Here is a 24,555-nt window from a genome sequence, read left to right on the forward strand (position 1 = left end):
AAGTTCATACTCATAGTCACGTTTCACTATCACTACACCTCCCCATGTCCATTTTACACCGGATGTCTCTTTTAGGATGCATAGGATGGATTATTGAGGGAACCATTAGGAACCTCTACAACTTCAAATTAAGACATCAGTGTTAGACACTACTTCTGTATGTGTAGCTTAATACATACTGCCTGTCTCACTCTAATGTTTTGATCATTATGATGCTTTAATAACGATGAGTGTATAAACTTCATATAAATCTTAACAGAAATTCACAAATAAAATCAGATTGCAGATTAAGAACAAAAAACTTTGCTGTTGCGAGAAAAAAACAAGAAAAGAAAAAGACATTCAAACAGATTGTGTTTATGCATATATGTATATCAATCTACATAAGGTATATTACACTTCGGCTGAACTTGACAGCACCCAGCATAGTCCACATCCTCTTCTGGGTATAGAAAAAGTGTCTGTACAGTTTGTTTGCTGTGTAAAGCATTAAATGACATGACATGGAAAAGAAAGATAATAAATGATTGAGAATGAAATAAGGCTCTGTGAAAAGGAAAGAAAACAAGAGGGATAAGTCGTCACACAATGGAAGACAACATAAGTGTAAGGAAATTTCGTTCCAAAGGATTGACTAAAAACTTCAGTAAAAATTAGACAGGAGTTGGCAACTTTTATCTCCTGAACTTTGGCAAAGATACACAGACTTCCATGCCCATGTAAGTGTGTGTGTGTGTACACTGACAGTCCAGATTGTATATTCTCCACTGCATGTGTTGTTGAATATGGTTATGAATAAGGTTGTGAATGTGATCTCTTTGTTACAGAGTTTCGGTTTTGCAGGCGAAGGCCTCCTGTATCTCCCGTACGGTAAGGATGCGAGAGAGCATTTGCTCCAGCTGCTCCCGCGACACCGACTGTGTCGAGTACCAAATAGGGCTGGTGTGGGTAAACACGGATTCTGGATTCAAATAGAACACATCGTTCCTTCCTTTGTCGCTTGGTGGACTGAGAAAGAAGTGAGGAGAAACAGAACAGTATTACTGAAAGCAAGTTTCTTTTCATAATCAGACAAGACCTCTGTGGTGTTCAGTTTGCTTTTTTTTTGCTGTGGAGGAAACAAGTAATACCCTATGATGTGGTTGGTCAGAAGTTAGCTCAAAGGTTTCCCAATAACAGGGTTGCAGGTTGGGGGTCTTTAAGCAAATTCGGAATTTGATATTAAAAAGCACTAACCAAACTTTTCCAGTATTACAGAGTACTAAAAGGTCTAAAAATAATAATAAATAAATGTAAATCTGTGCTCATTTTTGATCCTTTGCATGAAACGGACATAAACGTGCCAACCATGTCGTAGTGTTTAAAGTCTGACCCTACTTCTAAACATTTATCCACACTTCATTTTCCCTCAAATTATCAACCCACTGCTGCTGTGCTGAAGACTTTCAGGCTCTAAGGCTAGTACAATATAAGACTTTTACAAACACATTTTTGAATAATCCAAATATCATTTATTATAGTTATCCTCAAAATTATAGAAATTATTGTAAATTTATTTTCTAAATGGAGGGGGGGGGGGGGGGTGATTTGCACTTGTAAAATTCTGGAACATATAATACCCTCAGTCAGAAAACAGCGATCATTTTATGTTAGTATTTCTTAAAAAGAACTTTAAACCCATAAAGGATCACTATGTAACTAATTTTCAGTAGTAAATGATAAAATGATCAGGATGCATCATCAGATATTAAGGAAACATGTTGAGTTAAAGCACTGGTAGCTCTTGTCAGCACGGCTTCAGCAGTACGTTCATATTTTAAGTGTTCACTCCGTCCTGGAGTTTTGTGTCGGTTTTGTCCTCCGTCTCTTCCTGCTGCTCGTTCCCCAACACTTACCCCACCCCTGAAGTTGCCAGCAGCACCCACACTACAACCAGCTATTGGTGCTGCAGCAAAGGAGCTAGCAGAGCTGGTTCAGTTAAACCTCAGCTGCTACACAGCCTAAAAAGCCTCAGCATGTCTCAAAAAACTCAGTGACTAAAGAAGGAATATAACAAGAGTGAATACTGGCAGCGAGTTGAAAGTTGGAGCTCAAAAAGACTAAAAGACTACTACTAACTATCTAGCTATTTAGCTGTTATGCACTCAATGTAACGCAAGATACAGGTTTTAGAAGAGTCCCTTTCCGTTCTCTCTATCTCCTACCAGTCTAAACTGGCTTTGCTAAGCTAAGCAGTAAACTACTAGGACCTGTAAAGTCTCCACTCCACTCTAGCTCTGGGGTGTGTATTTTAGGAGCAGTGGGATTTTTCAGGTATAACATGCTTGGCTTAGGCTAACACAGCTAGCGGTGCATGAGGCTAGTTTAGCTAGCTACAGATAAAGTTCACATGAGCCGGTTTATAATATGACTTTCTTGCCATGGTAGAAGTTACTGAATTGGATTGTGTAGATTCAGCCTGGCCCAACTTGGCAACCCGATGTAGCGTAGTCTCTGGGGAGGGGTGGGCGGAGCAGACTACTCTGTGATGTTTTGAAATTGGACTGAAAATTGTAAAATTGTTTGTATGTGTGTAAATGTGCATACTTACCATTTAGAGAGGTACAAGTCATAAAGTTTGACAGGACAGCGTGGAGGGTTCTCTGGCTGCTCTGCCTGCTCAACATACATGTCATCTGTCACTATAAAGAGACAGACAGAGGTAGACAGTCAGACCATCAGATATGATCATCCCCAGCACCACAGTACATATTTTCTATCTCCAGATACTTTCATTCCCACTGAAATTAAACTGGTGACATCAAGCAGGCCCCTACCTTTCTGGCCGATCTGGTAATTTGCAATTCCTTTTAGGTAGCGAATGCATGTGCTTCTGTCTTTGGAGTTGGAGGGGTTCTTCTTACTGTGTCGTAAAACTTTTGTGAATGCAACCTTTAGGTGCTGGTCCACTGTTTTTAAGTGGAAATACCTGAGTGAACACGTAAAAAGAAAGAAGGTGTTAGAATTGTAAATAATAGGAAAATTAAATTATTAGCAATGTAACAGACTGTAGGATTGGTTATCTGTAACAGTGTGGTAGTCAGTTTTACTGCTGCTTTTATTTTTATAATTCCCCTCAATGCAGAGCTGCAGTGAAAACCTACAGGCCTCCATCAGCTGAGGGCAAGAAGCATGACCTGGATTCGAACCAGCATTCTCCCAATCATAGTGGCAGCGCCTTAGTCCACTGGACCACTCAATGCGCTTTTCCACCTGCATGGTGCCGGTGTTCGGCCAGGTTCCCAAACGGTTCTTTGCGTTTCCACCGCAAAATCGCAGGTTCTCGGCCAGAAAAGCCGGTTCCGTTCTGGCCCCACAATCTTGCTGGTCTGGAACCAGCAAACCTGCGACGCGAGCGGCCAAAGGGCAGGGCGTTGAAGCGTCTCTGGGGCAAAGTTGTTTACAAACCTCACCTCTATTCACAGCTAAGAGCAGCCGAAGCAGCTAAATGAATGAAAATGAATCACAGCACAAGTTTCAAGAGAAGCTAGGTTTCCGCCTTGTTGTTTTCAAATCCCCCCTCGACTTCTGTTGACGCCCACTTTGACATACGCAGTGAGTGACCTCTTTAGAGCAGTGGAAACACGGGCCAGTTCTTAAAAGGTTCGCAGGAAAACAGGAGCACTTTGTTGGTGGAAAAGAGGTATCAGAGCCTTTCCAAGCCGTTCTCATAAACTGTTATCCGATCCAAGAGTTTGTGATCTGTGTGTGTACACTTCTTTTTTGGCAATTGTGGGATAAATTCACCAGCCTGCTTTTTGGTGTTAAATCAATAAATGCTGTGTGGGTGAGCTTACTTTGTATTGTAGAACATTAAAGTTGTAAGAAGTGTGGACGGCGAATGAGCTCCCAGTTGTTTGCATTCCCATAACATCTCTTCAGTCACATGACTGGGGATAATGTAACCTGAAAAAAAAAAAAAAAAAAAAAAACACACATTACACTGAAACCTTCTTGCTGATCTCGATGCTGCAATCGATTAATTATTACTTATTTACAGGGAAGTATAAGGATGATCTGTATGAATTAGTGTGTTTTTTCACCTAAAGGATGGATGGCGGGTTGCCATGAGTCCATTATCTTGTGCAGTGATTGGTGGAAGCGATGATAATAGCGGTCTGTGAAGATGTTGTCTACTCTACCATTATCATCCATGTACTGCAAAGAGATGAAAAAAAAAAAAACATTAAAAGGCACAGTAAGAAGACAACCCACAGGTAACAAAATAAATAAATCATAATCATAATTATAATCATAAATGTTATTATTACATTATTATTATAGGTGCACCATGACAAGCTTTTGGACAACATTTGCCAAGGACCCTTTTTTTTTTTTTACTACTTTAAGTATTTAGGTGAATCATCCATGATTTGCATTTGAGTTGCAGCCACTGGCTCTTCATTTTGTAATTTTCACTGGTAGAAGGATAACTATTAGTTTTCATTAATTTTGCCATTTTTTCTTCACAAGATTGGTTGTTTTTTATTATTTACTGAGGTTATCTTTGTCTGATATTAAAATTAGTTTGATAATAATAAGAATGACAAAAGAAATCTATAAGGGGGTAAATACTTGACACATTATACACTAACATAAGTGTGAGAAGTAGGAGTGACATTGACAAAAAAAAAAAAATATATATATATATATATATATTTATATTTACATACACTCTATATATTCTATTGAGCAGTGTATTTTACACATTTAAAACAGCCCACTGGCACATTTAGCCTGCCTGTTTATCATGTACCTTTTGTATACAGAGAAAGATATAGAAGAGCATATCAGCTTCCAAAGTCTCCTCCTCTAAACCTCTGGCCTCCTGCGTCATTAACGACAAGCCTAAACTCATCTCTGCTACAGAACTGGACAGCAGGTCCTCCTGAAACCGCAACTGTTGCCGCCCTACACAAACACACACACACAAATGCACACACAGTGAACTGATTGATCACATACATATTGCAGTTCTACTTCAGAACTTCTGGTTTCCACGACCAGGATTATTAGGATTATTCCTCAGATACACACACTCTCACATTTATGGAAAGTTTGCATTTAAAAGGAAACATATTTAGAAATGATTGTGATCAAAACTGTGTAGGGACAGAAATATATAGGGAAAAAGCACAAACTGCCAATAGGAGCAAGTGTGTTCCTTTGCTCCGTCTCCAGTTCAGAATTCTTCTTCTGAGCCCATAGTCTCCACTCCATAAGCCCCTCCTCCGGCTTTAGAGAGACAAGTAGCGCCTCACTTTCAGGCACATCCTGTGCCTGCTGCACCTATCAGGCAAAAATAGAGCTCAAAAATTACTCACACAGTTATAGAGTATCAGAAGTTTTTTTTTGTAAAATATCTTTATATTTAAAATTTGAAAAACGTTGTGGAGTAGTTGGAAGGGACAGTAGGTGATGTATGGGTTCAGGGCCAGGAGAGAAGGGAGAGCTCCCTGGATTCTACCAAGGAGGTGTGGAGTCACTTCCACAAGGGTGGAAAAAGCTATTTATAGGAAAAAAATGCCCCGAAGCAGCCGTTGTAAACAGTGCTGGGCAAAAAGCACAAAATGACTGAATCTCGGAAAGCTGCGAGAGAGCGGAGTTGTGCTTTTCAACACAGGCAAGAACTTTTTATCACGTTTTACTACACCAAAAGTCTATTTTACACCAGCGTGCCACAAACAAACATGCTCAATTGCTTGTTCCAACAAGATTCAAAAACATGAAGTCTTTCATGATGACAGTATAAGAATGAGATTACTCATATCGGCTGTTAAATAAATACGTTGTGTGAAAATACTTTTTGTTTGCAATTTAGAAAAAGGTATAGACGAAATGTATTGTATTGGTATTGGCATCAAAAATTTTAAAACAATACCCAGCTCTAGCGATAACAATTAAAATACAATTTATGCATCAATTACACACCCCCTACCTGCAGTGTTTGCTGCTCCAGAACTTCGCCCACTTGAGTCTGCACAATCTGCTGCTGAGGGTCCCAGATATGCAGTGACTGTGTGCTACCTGTGCCCGTTACTCCGGCAACTGTCTGCACGGCAAGAGGTATATGAATATTCCCATTCATAAACAACGTTTGTACCACCTCTTCCTGTGTCCCGCAGACCCCACCCCCAGGCGCCATGGAAACCACCGAAACACCAGAGGCAGTTCTGTTCTTGTCCTTGTCCTCAGCGCCGATGGGGGCTGCCACGTGAAACGTTTGAGTGGTGCCGAAAGCATCCTGCGGCACGGCGATGTGCGTGACGCCACCTTGCTGGGAGGGTGCTGTGTACACAGGGATGGTCCACGTCTCTCCGTTGGGACTGGTAAGTGTGCCAGTCGTGCTGTATAACTGAGTGCTGTCCACTGTTACTAGATCAGGCCTTAACGACACGTAGCCTGATTGCTGGCCTTGTGGAATGGTCACTACTGTGGCTAGCTGTTGGCCAGGGATGGCATAGGAGACCGTAATGGGAAGGTCCACCTTCCGTTTCTTAGCAGGTTGGAGGACACCAGCGAGGGTGGCGGTGGTTTGGTTGGTGTCATCCCCATGAGGAGAGCTTTGGGGATGAGTTGGGGACTCACACTCTGTCTCCACAGTCTGGATCTGGATATCCTGTTCACCTGCGACTGCTGCTATGATCTGAGCCTGAAGCTGATGTGAGAAAAATGCGAATTAGAGCTATAGTGCTGAAGATGAACTGATTCTTGGCTCAATTTAAGCTTCACTGTACCTGTTGGTGTTGCTCTTCTGTGAGCTCTCCTGTCTGGATAACATGTTGAGATGGATCCTGCACAATCTCTGTTTGCTGCTCCTGAATCTGTACCTAAATTATGGATCAATATAAGTTACTTCTCCAAAGTAAAATATAAAGGATGCACTACTGAACTGGTGAAGTTATGTCTCTGAAAAACCACTGTATGACGTTTACAAAATAAATAAAACAATTTTGACTTTCTGAATTCTGACCATAATCTACAATTTTAAAAATTTTCAACATAGCTAACAGCTATTTTTAAACATAGCCACAGTGTTTACTATAACTATTCATAACACAGTATTCTAGGAAGCCAACTAATTTTTTTTATTCATCATCCCTATTCATCCCTAATACATTTATTTAAAAAGTTGTGTTGATGATGTGATTTGACCAAAAGTAAGGAGAAATCTGGAGAACAACTAACAAATATCACTTCTCACTGCATTAATGTTTGTTTATTCATAGATTATAGAATTGTCTCTATCATACTGAGAATTCTCATCCTGTGTGTTAACTTACCTGTACTTGTATGGGCTGATGCTCTACAGACTGTTGATCAGCTGCTGGGATCTGCGCCATCATCACCTCAGACTGCACAGACATTTCATCCTGTTGCTGTTGCACCTGTACCTGGACCTAAACCACATAATCAGACACCAATGTAAGAGGGCAAAGAAAGAAAATGAAGAAAATGAAGAAAATAAATGTAAAAAAAAAATTTTTTAAATGGGTCAAGGAGTTAAAGTCCAGTAAAATTACAAAGTAACCTTGGCTGATAAACGATATTATCGATCACGATAATTTAAGCTAGTGACAATATTAAGCGCATTATCGTCCATGCCATAATTACGTGACTTCTCCCGGTGGCTGGCTTCACGTGTATCGGAGGAAGCATGTGTTAATCTTCACCCTCCTGGTGTATTGGGGCATTACTACTGATAGTAATGCCCTTAAACATTTTTTCCTAAATAATAGAAAATCATATTTTGCTCACTCAAACAGCCCACAAAATGTTTTTAGCTCAATTTTAACACTCTACTTACTAAAAAAATGTGGGATTTAAATAGAGCTTGTGCTCATAATGACAGTTTATGGGGTGGGTCGTGTCGGGCTCGGTCGGGCTGAATTTTTTGTGCCCGGTCTTAGCTCTGTGCTGTCAGGCGGTATTCATAGCGCTAAGCACTGTTTACTGCGTCTAGCGCTATTGCTAACCAAAAAAAAAATTATTGAAAATCTAAGCTTGTTGTAAATAATCAAAGCAAAAACAAAATATACACCCCAAAAAATTGTGATTACATAATTTTGAAAATAACATTAAAACAGTAATTTGAATTACCTGAATCATGAAATTAAAATCTAACACTAATAGATTAAAATATTCACAATGCGAATCAGAGCACTGCAGTGTTATAAAATAACTTCTCTTCTTCTGAAACAAAACAATCTATTTACAATTTTTGTATTTACAAAAATAAAATGTTTTTAATATTTAAATAGGTTTTTCGAGAAACGAAAAATGTCAGGACTAAAACTGTATAAAGATATTCACAGTATCCTATTTACTAGTTTGTCAGGATTACTCAAAACAGCAGAATCATTTAAAAACGCTTATGAATTTACACTATTGCTCAAGCCTATTACAACGCCTTTAGAAATGCAGCAGTAGCAGTAGCAGTTCTAAAGTAAATTTCTTACCTTAAAAAAAATCCCTCTATGTGTACAAAATTCCAAACTTACCGGACAGGCCAGCTCTAGCAAAGAGCCTGCCACCTCTGCACTGTCGGTGTAGATGCAGTTTGTCTCCTGTTGGTAGATGACCGTATTGCCTTCTTCATCCTGACCGAACTCCTGCAGTGCTTCAGGTCCTTTACTTGCCAAAGAGTCCAGGAACTCCTTCATGCGGTGCTGAGGGATGCTGCGTGCCTTCAGCCTCACCAGCTCCTCAAACGACACTGAATCCTCCATGCTGTTATTCAAGACTCCAGCCTCAAAAGCCTAAAAGCCCGAACAGGCCTAAAGTATAAACACAAAACAGTCAGAATGGTAGACAGCAGCAAAGAACAATACAATAGAACATGAAATAAGAATTAGAATATCTCTATTACACAAAGTATAATGAGAGTTATGCGCAATTCTCTCCAGTGTCAAACAATAAAATCAGAAACTATAATTTACCTAAAATAAATGACAAAGAATTTAAATACAAAACACAGTCTTGTATTGTGCCATTTTAGGCTCATACTGAGGTGGGGTTAAAAATATTTGGTTTGGTTTTGAAAGTTCTGAACTGTCTGCCTGACTGTAACAACGCAAAGAGATGGTGTCCAGGAGTAAATCAGGGCTTCTTAACATGGGGGGGTCCTGAGTGTTGCTAATTAACGGTGCTTTCTCCTTGAAATGCGCAGAGAATACAATACAATACAACGGAATTGTATTGACAGATCAGTATGACAAGTATCATAATCATTACTTTACACTTCACAATAAACAAACAAATAATATACACTTACACCCAAACACCAACACCATGCGTTCTAACTTCAATCTGTTCAATCTTTGGTACCATATAAAGTATTTCATCATGCTCTCTTTCTCTCGCTCTCTGTGTCCATGTCTCATTCTCTCCTCTGTCTCTATCTCTATCTATATATGCACACATACATGCATATACTGTCCCGGAGTATATGTATCTGGCTGCAGTGGGGGCTGATGGTTCCTCTCCTGATAGAACAGCCAGTTTATCACTGTTGTTCAGGGTTCTGAATTCGCTCATAACATCTTCATCCAAATTCATAACAAATTCATCCAAATATTTCTCTCTAATAGTTTGATATTTTGAGCAATGAAGAGAAAGGGGCAGCTCTGTCAACCACCCCTGTCCTGCATTGAGCTCATATCCTCTCCTCTCTCTGGATCCAGGACTTTCTGATCCTGCCTCTTTCGATGGCCATGCTGTGGTTACTCTGTCAGTATTTGGTGAGGATCCGTATCTGCTTCGTATCTCGGACAGTAAGGACGTGGCCAGGGTGTATTGATGTTTTAGGGTAAGACAGCAGTCCAGTTTGGTTGACTCTGATTGGTGTTTGTGAAGCAGTGTTGGTAAGAGGGTTGGGGTGAGTCTCTGGACCAGTTGACACAGGGGACTCTTTTCAGTCTTCAGCTCTTGGGATTGGAGGGATTGTTTTGGACTTGATTTAAGTGTTTTTTTTCTATGTTGATTATATTGCGTCATCTGTGTTTGTCTGTGTCTCTGACTCTCTCTCTCTCTGTCTCTCCCCATCTCTCCCTCACAGTATCTCCAGAATCAGGATGGAGAAACCCATTATGCCAGGCTTTAGGCTCTAAAGTGCTAAACAGTTGATGTTTTTTCTGCTTCAGAGAGTTATAGCTATTCCACTGACAATAACCCAACTAACTCCATCTCTACAGGGACTGGGACGAGCTGTGTTCATTTCCACATCTTCTGTGTCCGCTTCAACTTCCAGTAGCAGGGTTGAGCTGAATGCGTTCATTAGAACGGGTGTCCACACACATTGGGACAGGTTTAGTGTGTGTTGTGAGAGCCTGGCCGTGGTGTGAGTGTGAGTGAGAGCGGGCTGTGTTCAGTAATGATGTGTGTAAATGAGTGAATGCGCTGTGTACTGTACAGAGTGTGTAGTTGGTGGCTAGGCTAAGTGTTGTTTATTAGCTGCGAAGCTAACGCTAATTCACAGTGAGTTACCTCTCCGCTTCGCTCCCCCGCTCCGGTCAGGCGGGCTACCGGTAACCGCACCGGGTAACGCGGAGTACCGTGGAGCCCCCGCGCCTCCAGCAGCCGCGCTTTCTCTCCGGTTCACTGCAGCGTTTCTGTTTCTTTCTTTACCTTTTTCTCACGCCTCCTGAGGCGCCATCTTGCAACAAAAACCGCGCCGACCAATCAGGAGAGAGGAATGACGAGAGTTCGTGTTCAAATACCGCGAGACTTGTGCGTTCATTCATAAACTTTTTATTTTTTTATTATGGATTCAATAATCAATCATACAAACAACGTCCTGGATACAACAAACTCATGAAACACAGGAACATTTACAGAATAAATCAACTTATCGTTAGTTAACAACATAAAAGAAAACAAAAGTAGAATATAAACGTTTAAAATATGTTCCAAGGGGTTATTCGATGTATTGTTATAATAACAAATTATATCTTGGTGCATAAAAGAATAGTTAACATTAATGGGCGAAAAATATGTGATGTTTTTTTCACACTGTGAAAAAACGTTTCATCAGCACATCCACAAAATGAGAATTATTAATGTTCATAAATTTAGAAATGACAGAATTCAAGTCTATTTATAAACCGTATAAAGTAAACCAATTGATTCGGGAAAAGATTTGATTTGTGAGACGTTCTAATCATCAATCACCACAGTGACATCTGGTGGGGAACCAGAATCACGCACTTCACCTGTTTAACTAAAAATCATACCACACAGCAGATACGGGTCTTTTTCTAAAGTTCTTCTATTTCACAAATGCTAATGGTTTGACAAATAATGAGAAATACATAATAAAGCAATGCAACATGTGTGTGATTTTTCTCCACAAAGAAAAAAAACAAACATTTACAAGGCTTTGCATCTCTTTTAAATGTTTGCCAGTTTTGGGACAGAACATTCTCATCTCAGATCAGCTGCTTGCACTAAGGGTGAAGGCGCGTTAGAGCTACCCTCCAGCATCTATAATCTCTCTATCATCACTTACAGTGCAATCTAACCCAGCAGTCTGAACCGATCGGAGTTAGGTCCGAACTGTGCAGTTGTTTTGAAACCTTGACAGTAGCCTCATTGGTAAGGGGGTGGGGTTAAAAACTGCCTATGTCCACTTCGACCAATCAGCGTTCTGCAACGCCATAGAGCTCTATGGCTCTGTATAAATGGCTGGTGGACCAGTCCAGTAAAGTTCGAATCAGTTTGCTGAACCGATTCTTCTGATGCCTGCCTGTTCAACTGGTCATTTAGTATGTTCTACACAACTCAAATTGCTTAATATAGCTCTCATACAGTGTAGAGTATTATTTAAAACACATTTTTTTCTATGCTTACTTGATTCTGGATTCGTTGCTGAGTGGCTAAATTTGACAATAGAAATTTGGGTGTAAAACTTTATTTAATGTTTTTCGTTTGATATATTAAAGATGAATTTGAGTTTTCAATAATTTTTCCAATTTTCAAGATTTTAATTTCGTCTCCTCACGGTCAGAAAAAAAAATTAAAAAATATTTCTATTCAGTTTTCTGATTTTAATTTTTTTGCATTTTATAATAAAAAACTCGCTGGTATAATCCAACCTTTTTACAAGATGAAAAAACAAATGTATTTCCTGAACGCAAAAATGAAAAAGAAGAAAATTGGAAAAAATTATGAAACCAGTTTGTTCCTGATGAAGCCAAATGGACAAAAATAAACAATGAAGTTGTAACGTTACACCCAGTTTTCTATTTAGCTTCAAACGGCCAGAAAACCGAACTGATAAACGTTACATCTGTATGTTTGTTTATTGTTCTGTATTGTCGCTATTTAAATAAATAAATAGATAATAAAACAATTGAAAAGCTCTGCAGACAGTTTTTGGAAGGAGTCGATTCGTATGAATCACCCGTTCATGAGTCGGCCGTCGCTAGTAGCTACAGCAACAGCAGATGACAGCTCGCGGGAGGCCACTGAACCGGCTCGCGCTCAGCAGCGATAGGAACGCTCAGCAATGGAGGAGGAAATGTGTCCGTGAGGAAGCAACCTGGCCTTTATAACCGTCTATGGGGGATTTTAGCTAGTCTTGTCTTATTTATGGCGGTGCTGCTACTCCGCCGAGGGTCTTAGCAACTACAAGAATCCCCCGGTTTCAGCCTCTCAGCGTAAGTAGCCCGTTAACTAGTTAGCTAACTTAGCTAAGCTAACTAATAACACCCAGTGGACGCGGGGGGCTAGCAGGCTAACGCTAGCTAAGCTACATTAACCAGGTTAGCGAACTGACCTCGTTTACACAATAATATAAAAACAGCCGAGGTTTACCCGCTTAAAGTGGGCGGACAGAGTAGGTGTGTTTATTGTGTGTTCAGTCATTTAGCCGGCTAATATTCTGTAATTTATAGACTGTTATTCAGCTCTGTAGCTTGCTAGCTGAAGTGCCCACTTGTGTGGGGTAAATCCAGCCTGCTGACCAACACCCTGCCTCTCTGTTATGCAAGTTTTATATCATAATATTAAGGTAAGAATCATTGTTATATAGTAAGCTAGTTAATGTGTCTAATGGCTGCTAGCTAATTTAAACTCTAGTAAGTTAGCTATCTAACTTGAAATAAGTAACTTAATCTGTTTTAAGCACCGCTTGCTAGTTAAATTATCGTGTGTAGGTAGTAAGCTACACTAGGTTAAGCTGTATGTCCAAATGTTTGTGGACACCCTAAGCTAAGTTGCACCCATTGCACCAACAGACGTATTGCCAATAGAATATGGCTTGAGCAGATAGCTAGCCAAACTGTTGACACTATGTGTAATAGTCTAATATAAGTTGTGATTTAGATGGGTAAAAAGTAAGCTGTGTACTGAGCTTTGGAGCAGTGGAACAGAGTTTTCTGGAATGATGGTGCTCCATCCAATACTTTCAGAATGAGCTGTTGAGTTAAAGAGGGGTGATGTGAGGTGGGTTGGTGATCATCCAGCAACCTGACCCCATTTACGCTCTTGTACTGTAACTAGCTAAGTTACTGAATGCAGTTAGATCCTCTCACCAATGTAACGCAAAAGAAATAGACTAGGTCTGTCAGGATATCTCTTTTATTTGTACTTTTGGACAAATACATCTTTGGAACAAATTAAGAGACCACTTCAGTTCCTGAATCAGTTTCTCTGATTTTGCTATTTATAGGTATATGTTTGAGTAAAATGAACATTGTTGTTTTATTCTATAAACTACGGACAACATTTCTCCCAAATTCCAAGTAAAAATATTGTCATTTAGAGCATTTATTTGCAGTAAATTAGAAATGGCTAAAACAACAAAAAAGATGCAGAGCTTTCAGACCTTAAATAAAGTGAAGAAAACAAGTTCATATTAATAAAAATTTAAGTGTTCAGAAATCAATATTTGGTGGAATAACCCTGTTTTCACAGTTTTCATGCTTTCGAATAACTTTATGCCACTCCTGGTGCAAAAAATTAAGCAGTTCAGCTTGGTTTGATGGCTTGTGATCTTCTTCCTCTTGATTATACTCCAGAGGTTTTCAATTTGGTAAAATCAAAGAAACTCATCATAGTTGATCACTACAGCTTTTCTTTTTTTTGCTTCTCTCACTCTCTCTCTCTCACTCTCACTCTTAATAACTAATGTTAATATTTCTTAAAAATAACTCTTAAAAACTGACCTGCATCCATCAATATGCTTAGGGAAAAAAAATTATAGTTTAAAAAGAAGTGATGCTGCTTTTTTGTTCTTAATAAAGTGCCACAAAATAAACACACTGTGTTCCAAAAAGATTCAGAAAGATGAAGTCTCTCCTGGTGACAGTATGAGAATGAGATTACTCATTAAAGCTAATAAATAAATACACTGTGTGAGAATAATGATAGATTTTTGTATTTTTTGGGTTTGTATCGGATTTGGGTATTGTATCAAATACAAAGTAGCGTATTGGTTTCTTATCAGTATTGAACATTTTTGAAATTCCAGCCCTAGCCTTGAGTTTGTCATGAAAGTCTACACTCTCCAGCAAATGTTACATACTTGTCAGACAGGGTAAGCCCTGTGAAAATATGGTGGTAAACAAGTCTGTCTGGCCTATCCACTTAGTGTTGAGTGCTTGAGTGTCTCTGCAGTGAAAAATAGTAGTTTGGAGTATTATTTTACTGACATATTTTCTGTATACTCAAACTAAGTACTATGTATGCAACATGTACATGTTTTGGTGAATGCAACAGAACAGGACAGATTCAGGTCCACTCCTGGTGTCGGTTGCTTTTTCTTTGTCTTTGCGTCAGCTGAGCTCACAAAGGAACTGTCTGACATCCGCATCACTAGAGGCTTGGCTGCTGTTCAGTTGTACTTTGACGTGAATAAGAGTGTGCTCTCAGAGCTTTCAGCATTTACTCACCCTCTGCTTGTCCTGCCTGTCTCCACCAGACATCACAGATGGAGAGTTCTGAAGCAACGAGCTGGACGCCGAAGTCTGAGACACGTGTTGATCCGCCGCCACACTGCTGCTCGGCCTGTGACAGCAGGGAATCGCATGTTCCTGGAAAAGCCTTGCGGAAGCCCAAAGCCAGGAGCGTGTCCACTTCGGCTGTGGCCAGCTGTGCAGAGTTTAGGTAAGATTAGGCCTCCTAGTCACTTTTGAATTAAGAATAAATTCACTGTTTTTAACATTCACTCTATACACTGATAAATGACAGTAAATCTGAATGTGATCAGATACGTTTTTGTCTGCATGAATTTGTGAAAAGAGGAGAAATATTTTATAGGGCACTGAAGTAGAACATAGCATTGTGTACATCAAATAATGCTTTAGTGCACCTTCAACAGTCATTAGTAAGAAACTAAAAATAAAATAAAAATCTCTCTCTCTCTCTGTCTGTCTCTCTCTCTGTCTCTCTCTCTCTCTCTCTCTATATATATATATATATATATATATATATATATATATATATATACATATATAAATATAAATATAAATATAAATAATAAGACTTTAATAGCCACATTTTAATATACATGTTAGCTTTCCTTAGGACATTCAGTTTGCCCACTTCCACTTTTGCTAAATTTCCTACCACAGAGTGTTGTGCAAATAATCTTGCAAAGTTTGTGCAAACTTTTAAAACCTAGACTTACTCAATATACTTTGTATGCACGGTCTTTAACTCTAGAAATGTACAGTTGCTATCAAACTGCTATCAATACACACCATTGCAGATTTGGTTTGTTATCACATGTTACAGATGTTTGCAATAAACCCATTAAACAAAAGCAATTTAATTAGCTTAACACAACTAATTTAACATATCACAAACCAAATTACAGGTTTCTACACAATTTGGTACACCAGACTTACTCAATGAATTTCGTTTGCCTAGTCTATATATATATATATATATATATATATATATATATATATATATATATATATATATATAGAGAGAGAGAGAGAGAGACACAGAGAGAGAGAGAGAGAGAGAGAGAGAGAGAGAGAGAGAGAGAGAGAGGCAGTGAATGCACCAACATTCAGTAAAAGTGCCTTCAGAATTATTGGCACCCTTTGTAAATATGACTGGAAATGCTATAAACATGGCTTTGTTTTTTAAACTAGATCTTATTTAGGGATGCACTAGCATTGAAATTGATGCCAATCAAAATATCAAATTATTTACTTAGAATAAGAGCTTTAATGTAGGAAATAAACTTTTTTTTTGTAAAAAGAAAACATTATCAGAATTGGCCCCAATTTCAGATCACATGTTTGGATTGGGGACATCCCTAGTTCCAGCAAATTCTAGACACGAAGGTTCATCCAAATCCATTTCTTTAGAAGCTTTATTGCCCTTTGTATTTTTTTATAGTCATCATCTGATGAAGCAGTGTGTGACCCTTGGTCTCATTTTGTTTGTATATTCTGTGATCGTTACCATGTTGGTAGATCATTATTGGTAGATGGCAGATTCCCTGAGTATGAGTTCATTCTTTCATCCCAGTGACACAGCAAGCTATGGGTGACCACTTAAAACTTAACATTTTTTTCATATGAAGCATGGGTTGCCAATAATGGAAATGAATCATTTTTAAAGCTAAATCACATCTGAATTTTTGTTTTTAATGCTGCATTGTTGTGTGAGAAGCACTGTAAAATGAAACATATTATCCACAGCCTGAAACTTTTCATAAGGAAATGGAACATATCTGACATGTGGAACTATTTTACACTGGATCATAAAAAATTGGAATATCTGTAGGTCATGTGTTTTCACTATGTTTTGAGTATGTACAGACATGTAAAACTGTTTTACCTCAGCAGTGTCAGTCTAATCATAGATTTACCTCAGCAGTGCAACTTAAGTCACAAAGTACCTTAGTGGTGGGGTTAGAGCCTGTCACTGCTACAGAAAAATTCCCAACATTAGAAAAAACTTAAAATAGGTAGTCATTTTCCACTATAAATTATTCAGTCTTTTGACATATTTGGCCCAAACAACAAAAGTATTTTATTTATAAATATTTGCAACAACCTTAGTATTAATGATTTTTACATGGTCTATTTGTCTATTGGGTGTGATGACCAAATGATAAAATTACTAATCAACTGGTTGCCATGAAATAGGCTATTAAGCACAGCCTTACGCTTCAAGTTAGCGTTTGATCTGACTGCAGTTGACAGGTACAGGGTTGTAGGCAGTGCGTTGTGCAAGTGCTTGCAAATGGCATGCTTTGTTTTATGTAAACAGAGCAACAGGTGGCCTCTCAAAACCTCCTTATCCAACTAAGTAAAAGTGAACACTTGGAAATCTGTGGAACTTTGCCACTTTAGTGTGAACTGTAATGTTTTTTTAATATGACCAAAAGCATTTTAATCAAATTCTGATGTACTGATGTAAATGAATCATTGCCTCATACGGCTACAGAACTGGCTCGCTTTGTCTTTTGATCATGCTTGTATTCAGAAGGGGGTTTCATGTGTCACAGGTGTTCTATTGTTTTGTTGCATGTTAATCAAGAGCATGAATCTTTGAAGTAGCATCCAAATGGAGAGAGTGAATTTGATCATAAATAGCATCTGATGTTTCCTTGACAAAAACGAGCACATAGATTGCAGTGCTTAAGAAACAGCGCTATTAGTTGTTGTTTGTAATAATCTGCTTAAAGGAGAACTCCACTGTGAAATGGTCTTAGATTGTAGTGAAACATAACGAGTATGAACTTTTAACGAATTGCCCACCTCTGTTCTCCCACACAATTCCAAAATACAGTGATAGGATCACAGCATTTGCCATGCAAAGAAATAACTATTTTTAAACTCAAGGTACTTAGAGAAATTCTACCAAATTCAAAGGGTAGGATAGGGGAACAGATTGCAAAATTAATTAGTAGGGAATGCATTAACATTATAGAAATATTTTCAGCAACAACAGCTTTCATTAATTTTGCAATCTATTCTCCTATTCTGCCTATTCGAGTTTTTTTAGTTTGTTAATGGGGTAAATATAGCCAGTTCTTTTGTGTTTGTCACTTGACTAATCATTGTAACTTCATTTTAAGATTTCTGCATCTAGAGGTATCGTGTGTATAAACAGTGTTTTTAATGAACTATCTGTGTATTTTCAGTGCCTTGTTTTAATGTCAGGGCTCTCAGAATTCTACCAATTAAGTGTGGCACTACTTTGACCTTGTTAATGGTGAGACAATAGCCACTACTTTCTATGGATAATGCTATGTCCATATCTCTAGCATTGTAAGGCTGTAGGGAGCATTGGGAAAAGGGCTGTATTTAGGAATGCTGGGGGTGAATGGCAACATTGACAAATGTTTATATTCGTTATCATGTTTCACTACATCCCAAATCCATGTCAAACTGGAGTTTTCTTTTAAGTGAGACTATTTTGTTTAATATTTCATTTGATAATTATATATCATACATGTGTTATATATGTTGTGCAAGTTGCCTTGTTTTCCTTGCTGTTGCCATACACATATGGTAGCTCACGTGACTGAAACAGGCTGGTATCAGATGTTGGGTGAAGGAGAGGGTCCTGTAGGATGTGACTCATGCAGAGATTAGTCTGTCATGGTCTTTGGCTTGTGGTGTCTGTAGCCTGTAATGACACAGGATGAGGCTGCAGATGGACTTTGCTCTAATAACCTGTTATTAAAGGAATTAGGATGTGTTTGTGTAATTGGCCAGGGTTATGGTTTCTGTCATCCTGCACAAGAAGAAATTATTTTGGATCAGTGGCAGAAGATATGCACAGATATTGCAACTGGCCAAAAAATAAAATGTAACCAAAATGTAAACAAAACTCAATATGTACATGTTAATTTTACCATTGTGTTCACTAAACAAGTAATATCCCAGCAGACAAACCAACAAAGCAAAATACCTTTACCTTTTTAAATGATTCAGAATTTATTTCAGCAGTGCTATTCTATTTACTCAATTAGCTAGATTTTTTAGCATCACAATTTTTATCATATGTTTACCTTTGTAGTGCCAATCTAATCATTGTTTTACCTCAGCAGTGCCAGTATAGTCATAGATTTACCTCAACATTGCAACTCAATCACATCACTGCTCTAACGTTAGAGGGAACAATATGTGATATAACTTGTAAACACTGTAAACTATTCAGTCTTTTACTTATTTAGCCCAAACAGCAAACGTATTTATTTATTTTCCTTTTCAAATAATATTTGTAATATTTAGCATGTACAAAAGTTATGGGGAATTTAATGTTTTATTTTGTATTTATTTATTTTTTTATCTCCATAAACACTGCAGTAAGTCACTAATGAAGAAGTATTCTAAATCTCATACAGTTCTGTAACACAAGAGGGTGCATGCTCTTGGTTTTAACAGTGCATTAACTAGCCAGCAATGACAATGCTGTAAAATTGTGTTTTCTGGCATGATGTGTTGGGGTACTGATCATAGTCACTGATTGCAATCAAATCCTCACGACAATTATCATCAGAATTAACTCTTCTTAAATACACCAGTAAAAAGAAAGAATGAATGAGCATGTGCCCCAGTACTGTTGTCCATAGTGTATATGTAAAACTACATTTTCAAGCTTACATGGAAGTAAAATTTAAGTTTGTGGTAAAAATGTATTTGAAAACCCTAATGAACTTTCTCTTCCTTTTCTTTTTTTTTTAGGCGGACCCAGTCACTGCATGGACCAAGCCCAGTCACTACATTTGGGCCAAAAGCTTGCATGCTGAAGAACCCTAAAGCAGTGATGTAAGTCTGCCTGTGTTTGTTTGGAGTCACTAGAACAAAAATGTACCTAGATAAATGTGTACTACCAATAATTAGGGCTGGGGAAAATGTTTGATTCTTAGATGCATCTCGATTTAGGCAATTAACATCTCGATGGACAATTCTGAATTGATCCACATATGCCCAAAATCGATTCAGCCAACATGTAACTACGCATTTTGCGTAATGGGTACGCATTTTAAACTCCTAGTACGCTTGAACGTTTCCATGTTCTAAAGTACGCATATCGTTTGATCTCAAATTTGTCTGTGTGAGTGTGTTCACGGCCGCTTGCACTGTTTTTGGTGCTGATTTACGCTAAGCCCGCATGAACACTAATCCAGCAAGCTACTTATCGAGACATCCGTTACTTTCATTTTCCTTCACACAGTCCAAACAGTATCACTGAAAACTCTCAGATGCTCACTCACTCTCTCTCTGTCTCTCTCACGCACACACAGCTAATGGCACGTTTCCTCTTTTCAATTTTTTTTTTGGCTGAATTTCAAACCGATATTTGCTGACATATGTAAAGACCAAACGGCACTGGCCAAGCTACTTTTGAATTCACTGATTTAAGTAATTTGTATTTTATTGTATTTGGTTTCAATAGATTGTTTTATTTAACCTGTTCATTAAAAATGCTTTAAATCTGTGGACCAGTCTGTATAAATGTGAAAACTGTCTCAGGAGATGTCTTTCCATTTATTGTTTGCATACAGTTGGTTGAAAGCTAATATATAAGACCATTAAATGTTACTAAATACATACTGGGGTGCCTGTTATCTCTAAGTTATAAATCTGTATATTGGTAGATACAGTATACTATATATATTTGTGATATCTGATATCAGCATCAGCCCAGAATTCCCACATCGGTGCAATCCTAGTGTAAAGGTTGTCTAAGATTTATAACCATTGTGTGTTTTTTAATGGATTAACATAGGGCAGACCTCTAAATGATAGGCTGCAAAAACTATATTTTTGCAAAAAAAGACACCATACAAAAGTATATGTTTGTATGGTGTTATGAGCTGTTTATGACAAGTGGAAATATTATTGCAACACTGAAACCAGTTTAGAAGAAGTTTTAGATTTGTGGTATAAAAAGTGATCCTCTTTTTTTTTAATGCCGTTTTAGTTTACATCAGGGGTCACTGCAATCAGTGATTCATTATTCATAATAACTATAAAAAGTGATAGGTGTGGGCTGAAAGGTTGACAATGAGTCTGAAACACTTCTTGTTCTGGGAAATCCCACAAATACTGAAGAGGAAGCAGAGGATATTTTCCTGAAAACTGGGGAAGTCCTATTTACTCAATACTAAACATTTGCTAGACATCAGTTACTGTTTCCTATAACTCTAAATATAAAATGTTTTAATGAAAAAAAGTTCAACTTAAAACTAATCGTAACTTGACTCAAAAAGTGAATTATGTTTTCTTTGTTTAAACTATTTGCCTACTATTTCTTACATGAATTCCACCGTAATTGTAACTGGCTTCCAATGTCTCACCAAATGACTGATCTCATGATTTGAAGTAGGTCTAAGAATAGAGTCAGAGAGAAATGATTTCATGGGATGTTTATGGATTTTGGGTCAGTGCTAAGTCTGTATCTTGCGAAATCTTCACTCTGCTCAGCTGCTGAAAATAGCATTCTGGGTTTTACGTTCAAGTTAGATGTAAGATAATCTGTTGTGGCCTCTTTCAGAAAAAAATCAGAAAAATTCTGATTTAATGATGTCTGGCTTCATTCATACAAATATAAGGCAGAGATGCGAGGACCCAAACTGCAAAATGTCTGCACTCATGTTTTAAAGATTGGATGGTTATTAAAATTGGCTGCAAAGGCATTAAAAGGTTCACGAGAAAGTCATGGAAATATATTGGTAAAAAGTGTTTGAACCCTGCTTATAGATGGATTAGCATTTAGTGGCAGTCTCTTTAGCTGCTTAGAGACAGTGTGTTGGCAGGACATACTGTTGTGCAAAAAAAACATCTTGTCATTATGCAATAGAGTTTGGTTGATCTTATCACTGTGGCCTACATTGCATTTAGAGGTTACCTGCTAAGAAATAATGCAGGTAAAAGAGTCAGCATGACTTGTATAACATCTTCTCTCTGAGAGGTTGGTCATTATGGGTTAATGTGATTGGATGGTTCAGTTAAATTAGTTCTATTTAGATGGAGACATTGCTTGACGTAGCCTATGACCTGATAATTTTCAGGTAGTGATTGTTGTCATGATTGGAATAGGATTAAAGCATGGGCGTTCCCTAAACACACAAGTACCGGTATGTGTTCATGTAAAGTTCTCCACTGTTTATTGACAGTGATGAATGATTTAGGTGTTGTCAAACCAAAGGTGAATTTTGCTTGATTGATTGCTTTAACAGGAGGCTTTGTTGACGTCAGTGATGCATGTCCAGTACTCAGGGACTTAAATTACTGCATTGTTGTATTTACTCTGAGGACGAATATTATATTGGTTTATTTTATAGAGCTAAAAGTTAGCTGTTAAGTGGAGGAGGTTATGTATTATCCTGTATTATGTTACTTACACTGTATCACAAAATGTGATCATAGGCAACATATGGGAAATCCTTAGGGCTGGGGAAAATAAGGAATTATCATAATCATTTCCTCTTCGTCTACAGTGTATAGGGTAGTTGTGTAAAAGAAGTTAGCACATGTATATCAGAGTTGTACATGTTGTGTATTAATAAGACAGATTTCTGCTCATCACAATTGTTCAAACCATTCTGGTCATTCTTAGTTACATACTCTGAACCACTGCTGCTGACGGGTGTTTATTCGTTTTTGCTACACAATTCTGAACTATAAGGACTTGACTTAATGGCTATCAGTGTACAATCTCTTCTCAGATAAGACATTTTTTCGTTTTCTTGTATGACCTGTTTTGCTTGTATTAAGTGTGGGAGCGTCTTCAGAGTTTCAGAAATTTATCCTGACCTTCTGTGTGGGCAGTGACTCACTAAAACTGTAATTCTGCCATACTATAGTGCTTACTAAAATATTTATCAACCTCAGATCTTTAACTTCTCCTATTTCCCTCCCTCTCCTCCCATATGGCCAAGATGCTTTTGTAAGACATTTAGGAAATCCCTCTTGATATATAATTTACATTCTTGACAAGGTTGTTAAATTTGTTTTTATTTATTTATTTTTTTTAATTTTCCTTATTATCTTAAATCAATTTTCCAAAGGTCATACATTGTATAGATAGTAAACCCAGACCTTAATACATGGAACCAACAGTATTATTTATGCCTCTGAGGTATGTTCATTAGTTAGCAGTGACTGTAAATTTAACAATAACCATTTAATGTACGAACAATCCCATTTTTGTTTGTGCAAAACTAGTTCTGGAGCTTCTAGACAAGATTTAGTTTATAGACTGAATATTTTCTAGTTTCTGTCAATACAGTATACAGTATAATTCTGATATTGATATGAACATTATAAAAGCTACAGCATGTCAGGTACATCATCAAACACTGGTGTTGCCTGGCTACAGTAGCCTACAGTGTTCTGCCCTTTGTGCTCAGCTTGAATGAAGTGACCTGAGTGATGGCAGCGTCCTGTAATGAACATCAGTCAGTGACAGATGCTCTAAATAGTGTACATATCTTGGAAACATTACATTTTTTACAATTACATAGAAATTCTTAAATATCTCTATAAGTAACTACATTGTGAGACATTTTTGTATATTAATAGCTGACATCTCTTTCTCTGTAATATTAACTTATGCCAACCCTGCTTCAGATGCATTCATTAATTAATAATAATTAATTCATTTATTAATAAAATTTAGATATTTACCAAATACTGTATTTTACAAGTTCAAATAAAAAAAACTGGATGTCCCTTATTATTTTAGGTTACATCTCTTAATTACTACAATCATAACTGTTGTTATGGAAGCCTATAATGGTGTATTAGCCACAGCACTGAGCTATATGAAAAACGTCTTAATTAGTATTGAATTCCATTTACATGCAATATACATTTTACTGCAATCCATTTACTGCAATATACAGTATGATTATGTTTATCTTATGTCATCATACCAGATCTTGAAACATTAGTGCATATGTTACATACATCTGAATATATTAGATATGAACTATAAATGAACATATTGTTGTAAAATGGTTGACTGGTTCACAGGGATGCAGAAGTGAAATAAACTTTGAGTACTTAACAAGTACCTGTGGTCAGGTTGATGCACATGTGAGAGAGTCTGCAAATCTTAAATGAGTGTTGGAAAAGAAATTCCTCATGAATGCATGCTACAGATCACGCACACGAGAGGAAGCAGTGCTGCAAACATGTAAACAAAATGCCCACAACTGCCCAAGTGCTGATTGCTGCCCCGAGATAAACAAATTAAATGAAAAAGAATAAAAGGGAAACTGGCAAATTAACAGCAGTGAATAAATAATACTCACTTCATTTAAATATACAATGAAGTAATGAATTCTAATTCTGATGAAGTTTTTTCCTCATAATCCGGTCATTTATAAGACTGGGGAAAAAATTACTTTTTTTTTTAACAAATAATAAGAAATAAGAGCAAATCTCAAACTATTAGAGTTAACAATTAGCCTTTCCTGTAATACTCTTTATTTCAGAAGAAACCTTTGTGCACATAGTGTAACTGTGTATTGGTTGTGGTAATACAGTGAATTTTAAAAACTAATACTATTTACCATGGTTTAGGAAGCTT

At 37.6% G+C, this 24,555-nt stretch overlaps 2 protein-coding genes across 3 annotated transcripts in view; one reads left to right on the plus strand and one right to left on the minus strand.

The window, feature by feature from the left end:
* Positions 1-341: 341 nt before the first annotated feature.
* Positions 342-10,715, minus strand: LOC103046622 (transcriptional regulator QRICH1). The gene is made up of 12 exons (XM_007237031.4): positions 10,525-10,715; positions 8,541-8,816; positions 7,323-7,439; positions 6,777-6,869; positions 5,978-6,697; positions 5,181-5,328; positions 4,796-4,950; positions 4,083-4,197; positions 3,837-3,945; positions 2,817-2,968; positions 2,591-2,681; positions 342-1,008 (listed from the first exon to the last, which is right to left on the minus strand). Exons 2-12 carry the CDS (start codon positions 8,766-8,768, stop codon positions 822-824), a joined length of 2,115 nt encoding a protein of 704 aa, XP_007237093.1. The 5' UTR covers positions 8,769-8,816; positions 10,525-10,715; the 3' UTR covers positions 342-821.
* A 1,753-nt stretch (positions 10,716-12,468) lies between these two features.
* Positions 12,469-24,555, plus strand: part of nadka (NAD kinase a) — a 28,943-nt gene continuing 16,856 nt past the window's right edge. Inside the window, exons 1-3 of one of the 2 annotated variants that reach the window (XM_007237042.4) lie at positions 12,469-12,695; positions 14,960-15,144; positions 19,698-19,781. In XM_007237042.4, coding sequence (XP_007237104.2) covers positions 14,969-15,144; positions 19,698-19,781 — 260 coding nt within the window. In that variant the 5' untranslated portion in view covers positions 12,469-12,695; positions 14,960-14,968. The remainder of the gene's footprint in view (positions 12,696-14,959; positions 15,145-19,697; positions 19,782-24,555) is intronic. The other variant, XM_007237041.4, reaches the window with a different exon arrangement.

The sequence above is a fragment of the Astyanax mexicanus genome, chromosome 12 (genome assembly GCF_023375975.1).
Source record: "Astyanax mexicanus isolate ESR-SI-001 chromosome 12, AstMex3_surface, whole genome shotgun sequence".
Classification (NCBI taxonomy): Eukaryota; Metazoa; Chordata; class Actinopteri; order Characiformes; family Acestrorhamphidae; genus Astyanax; species Astyanax mexicanus.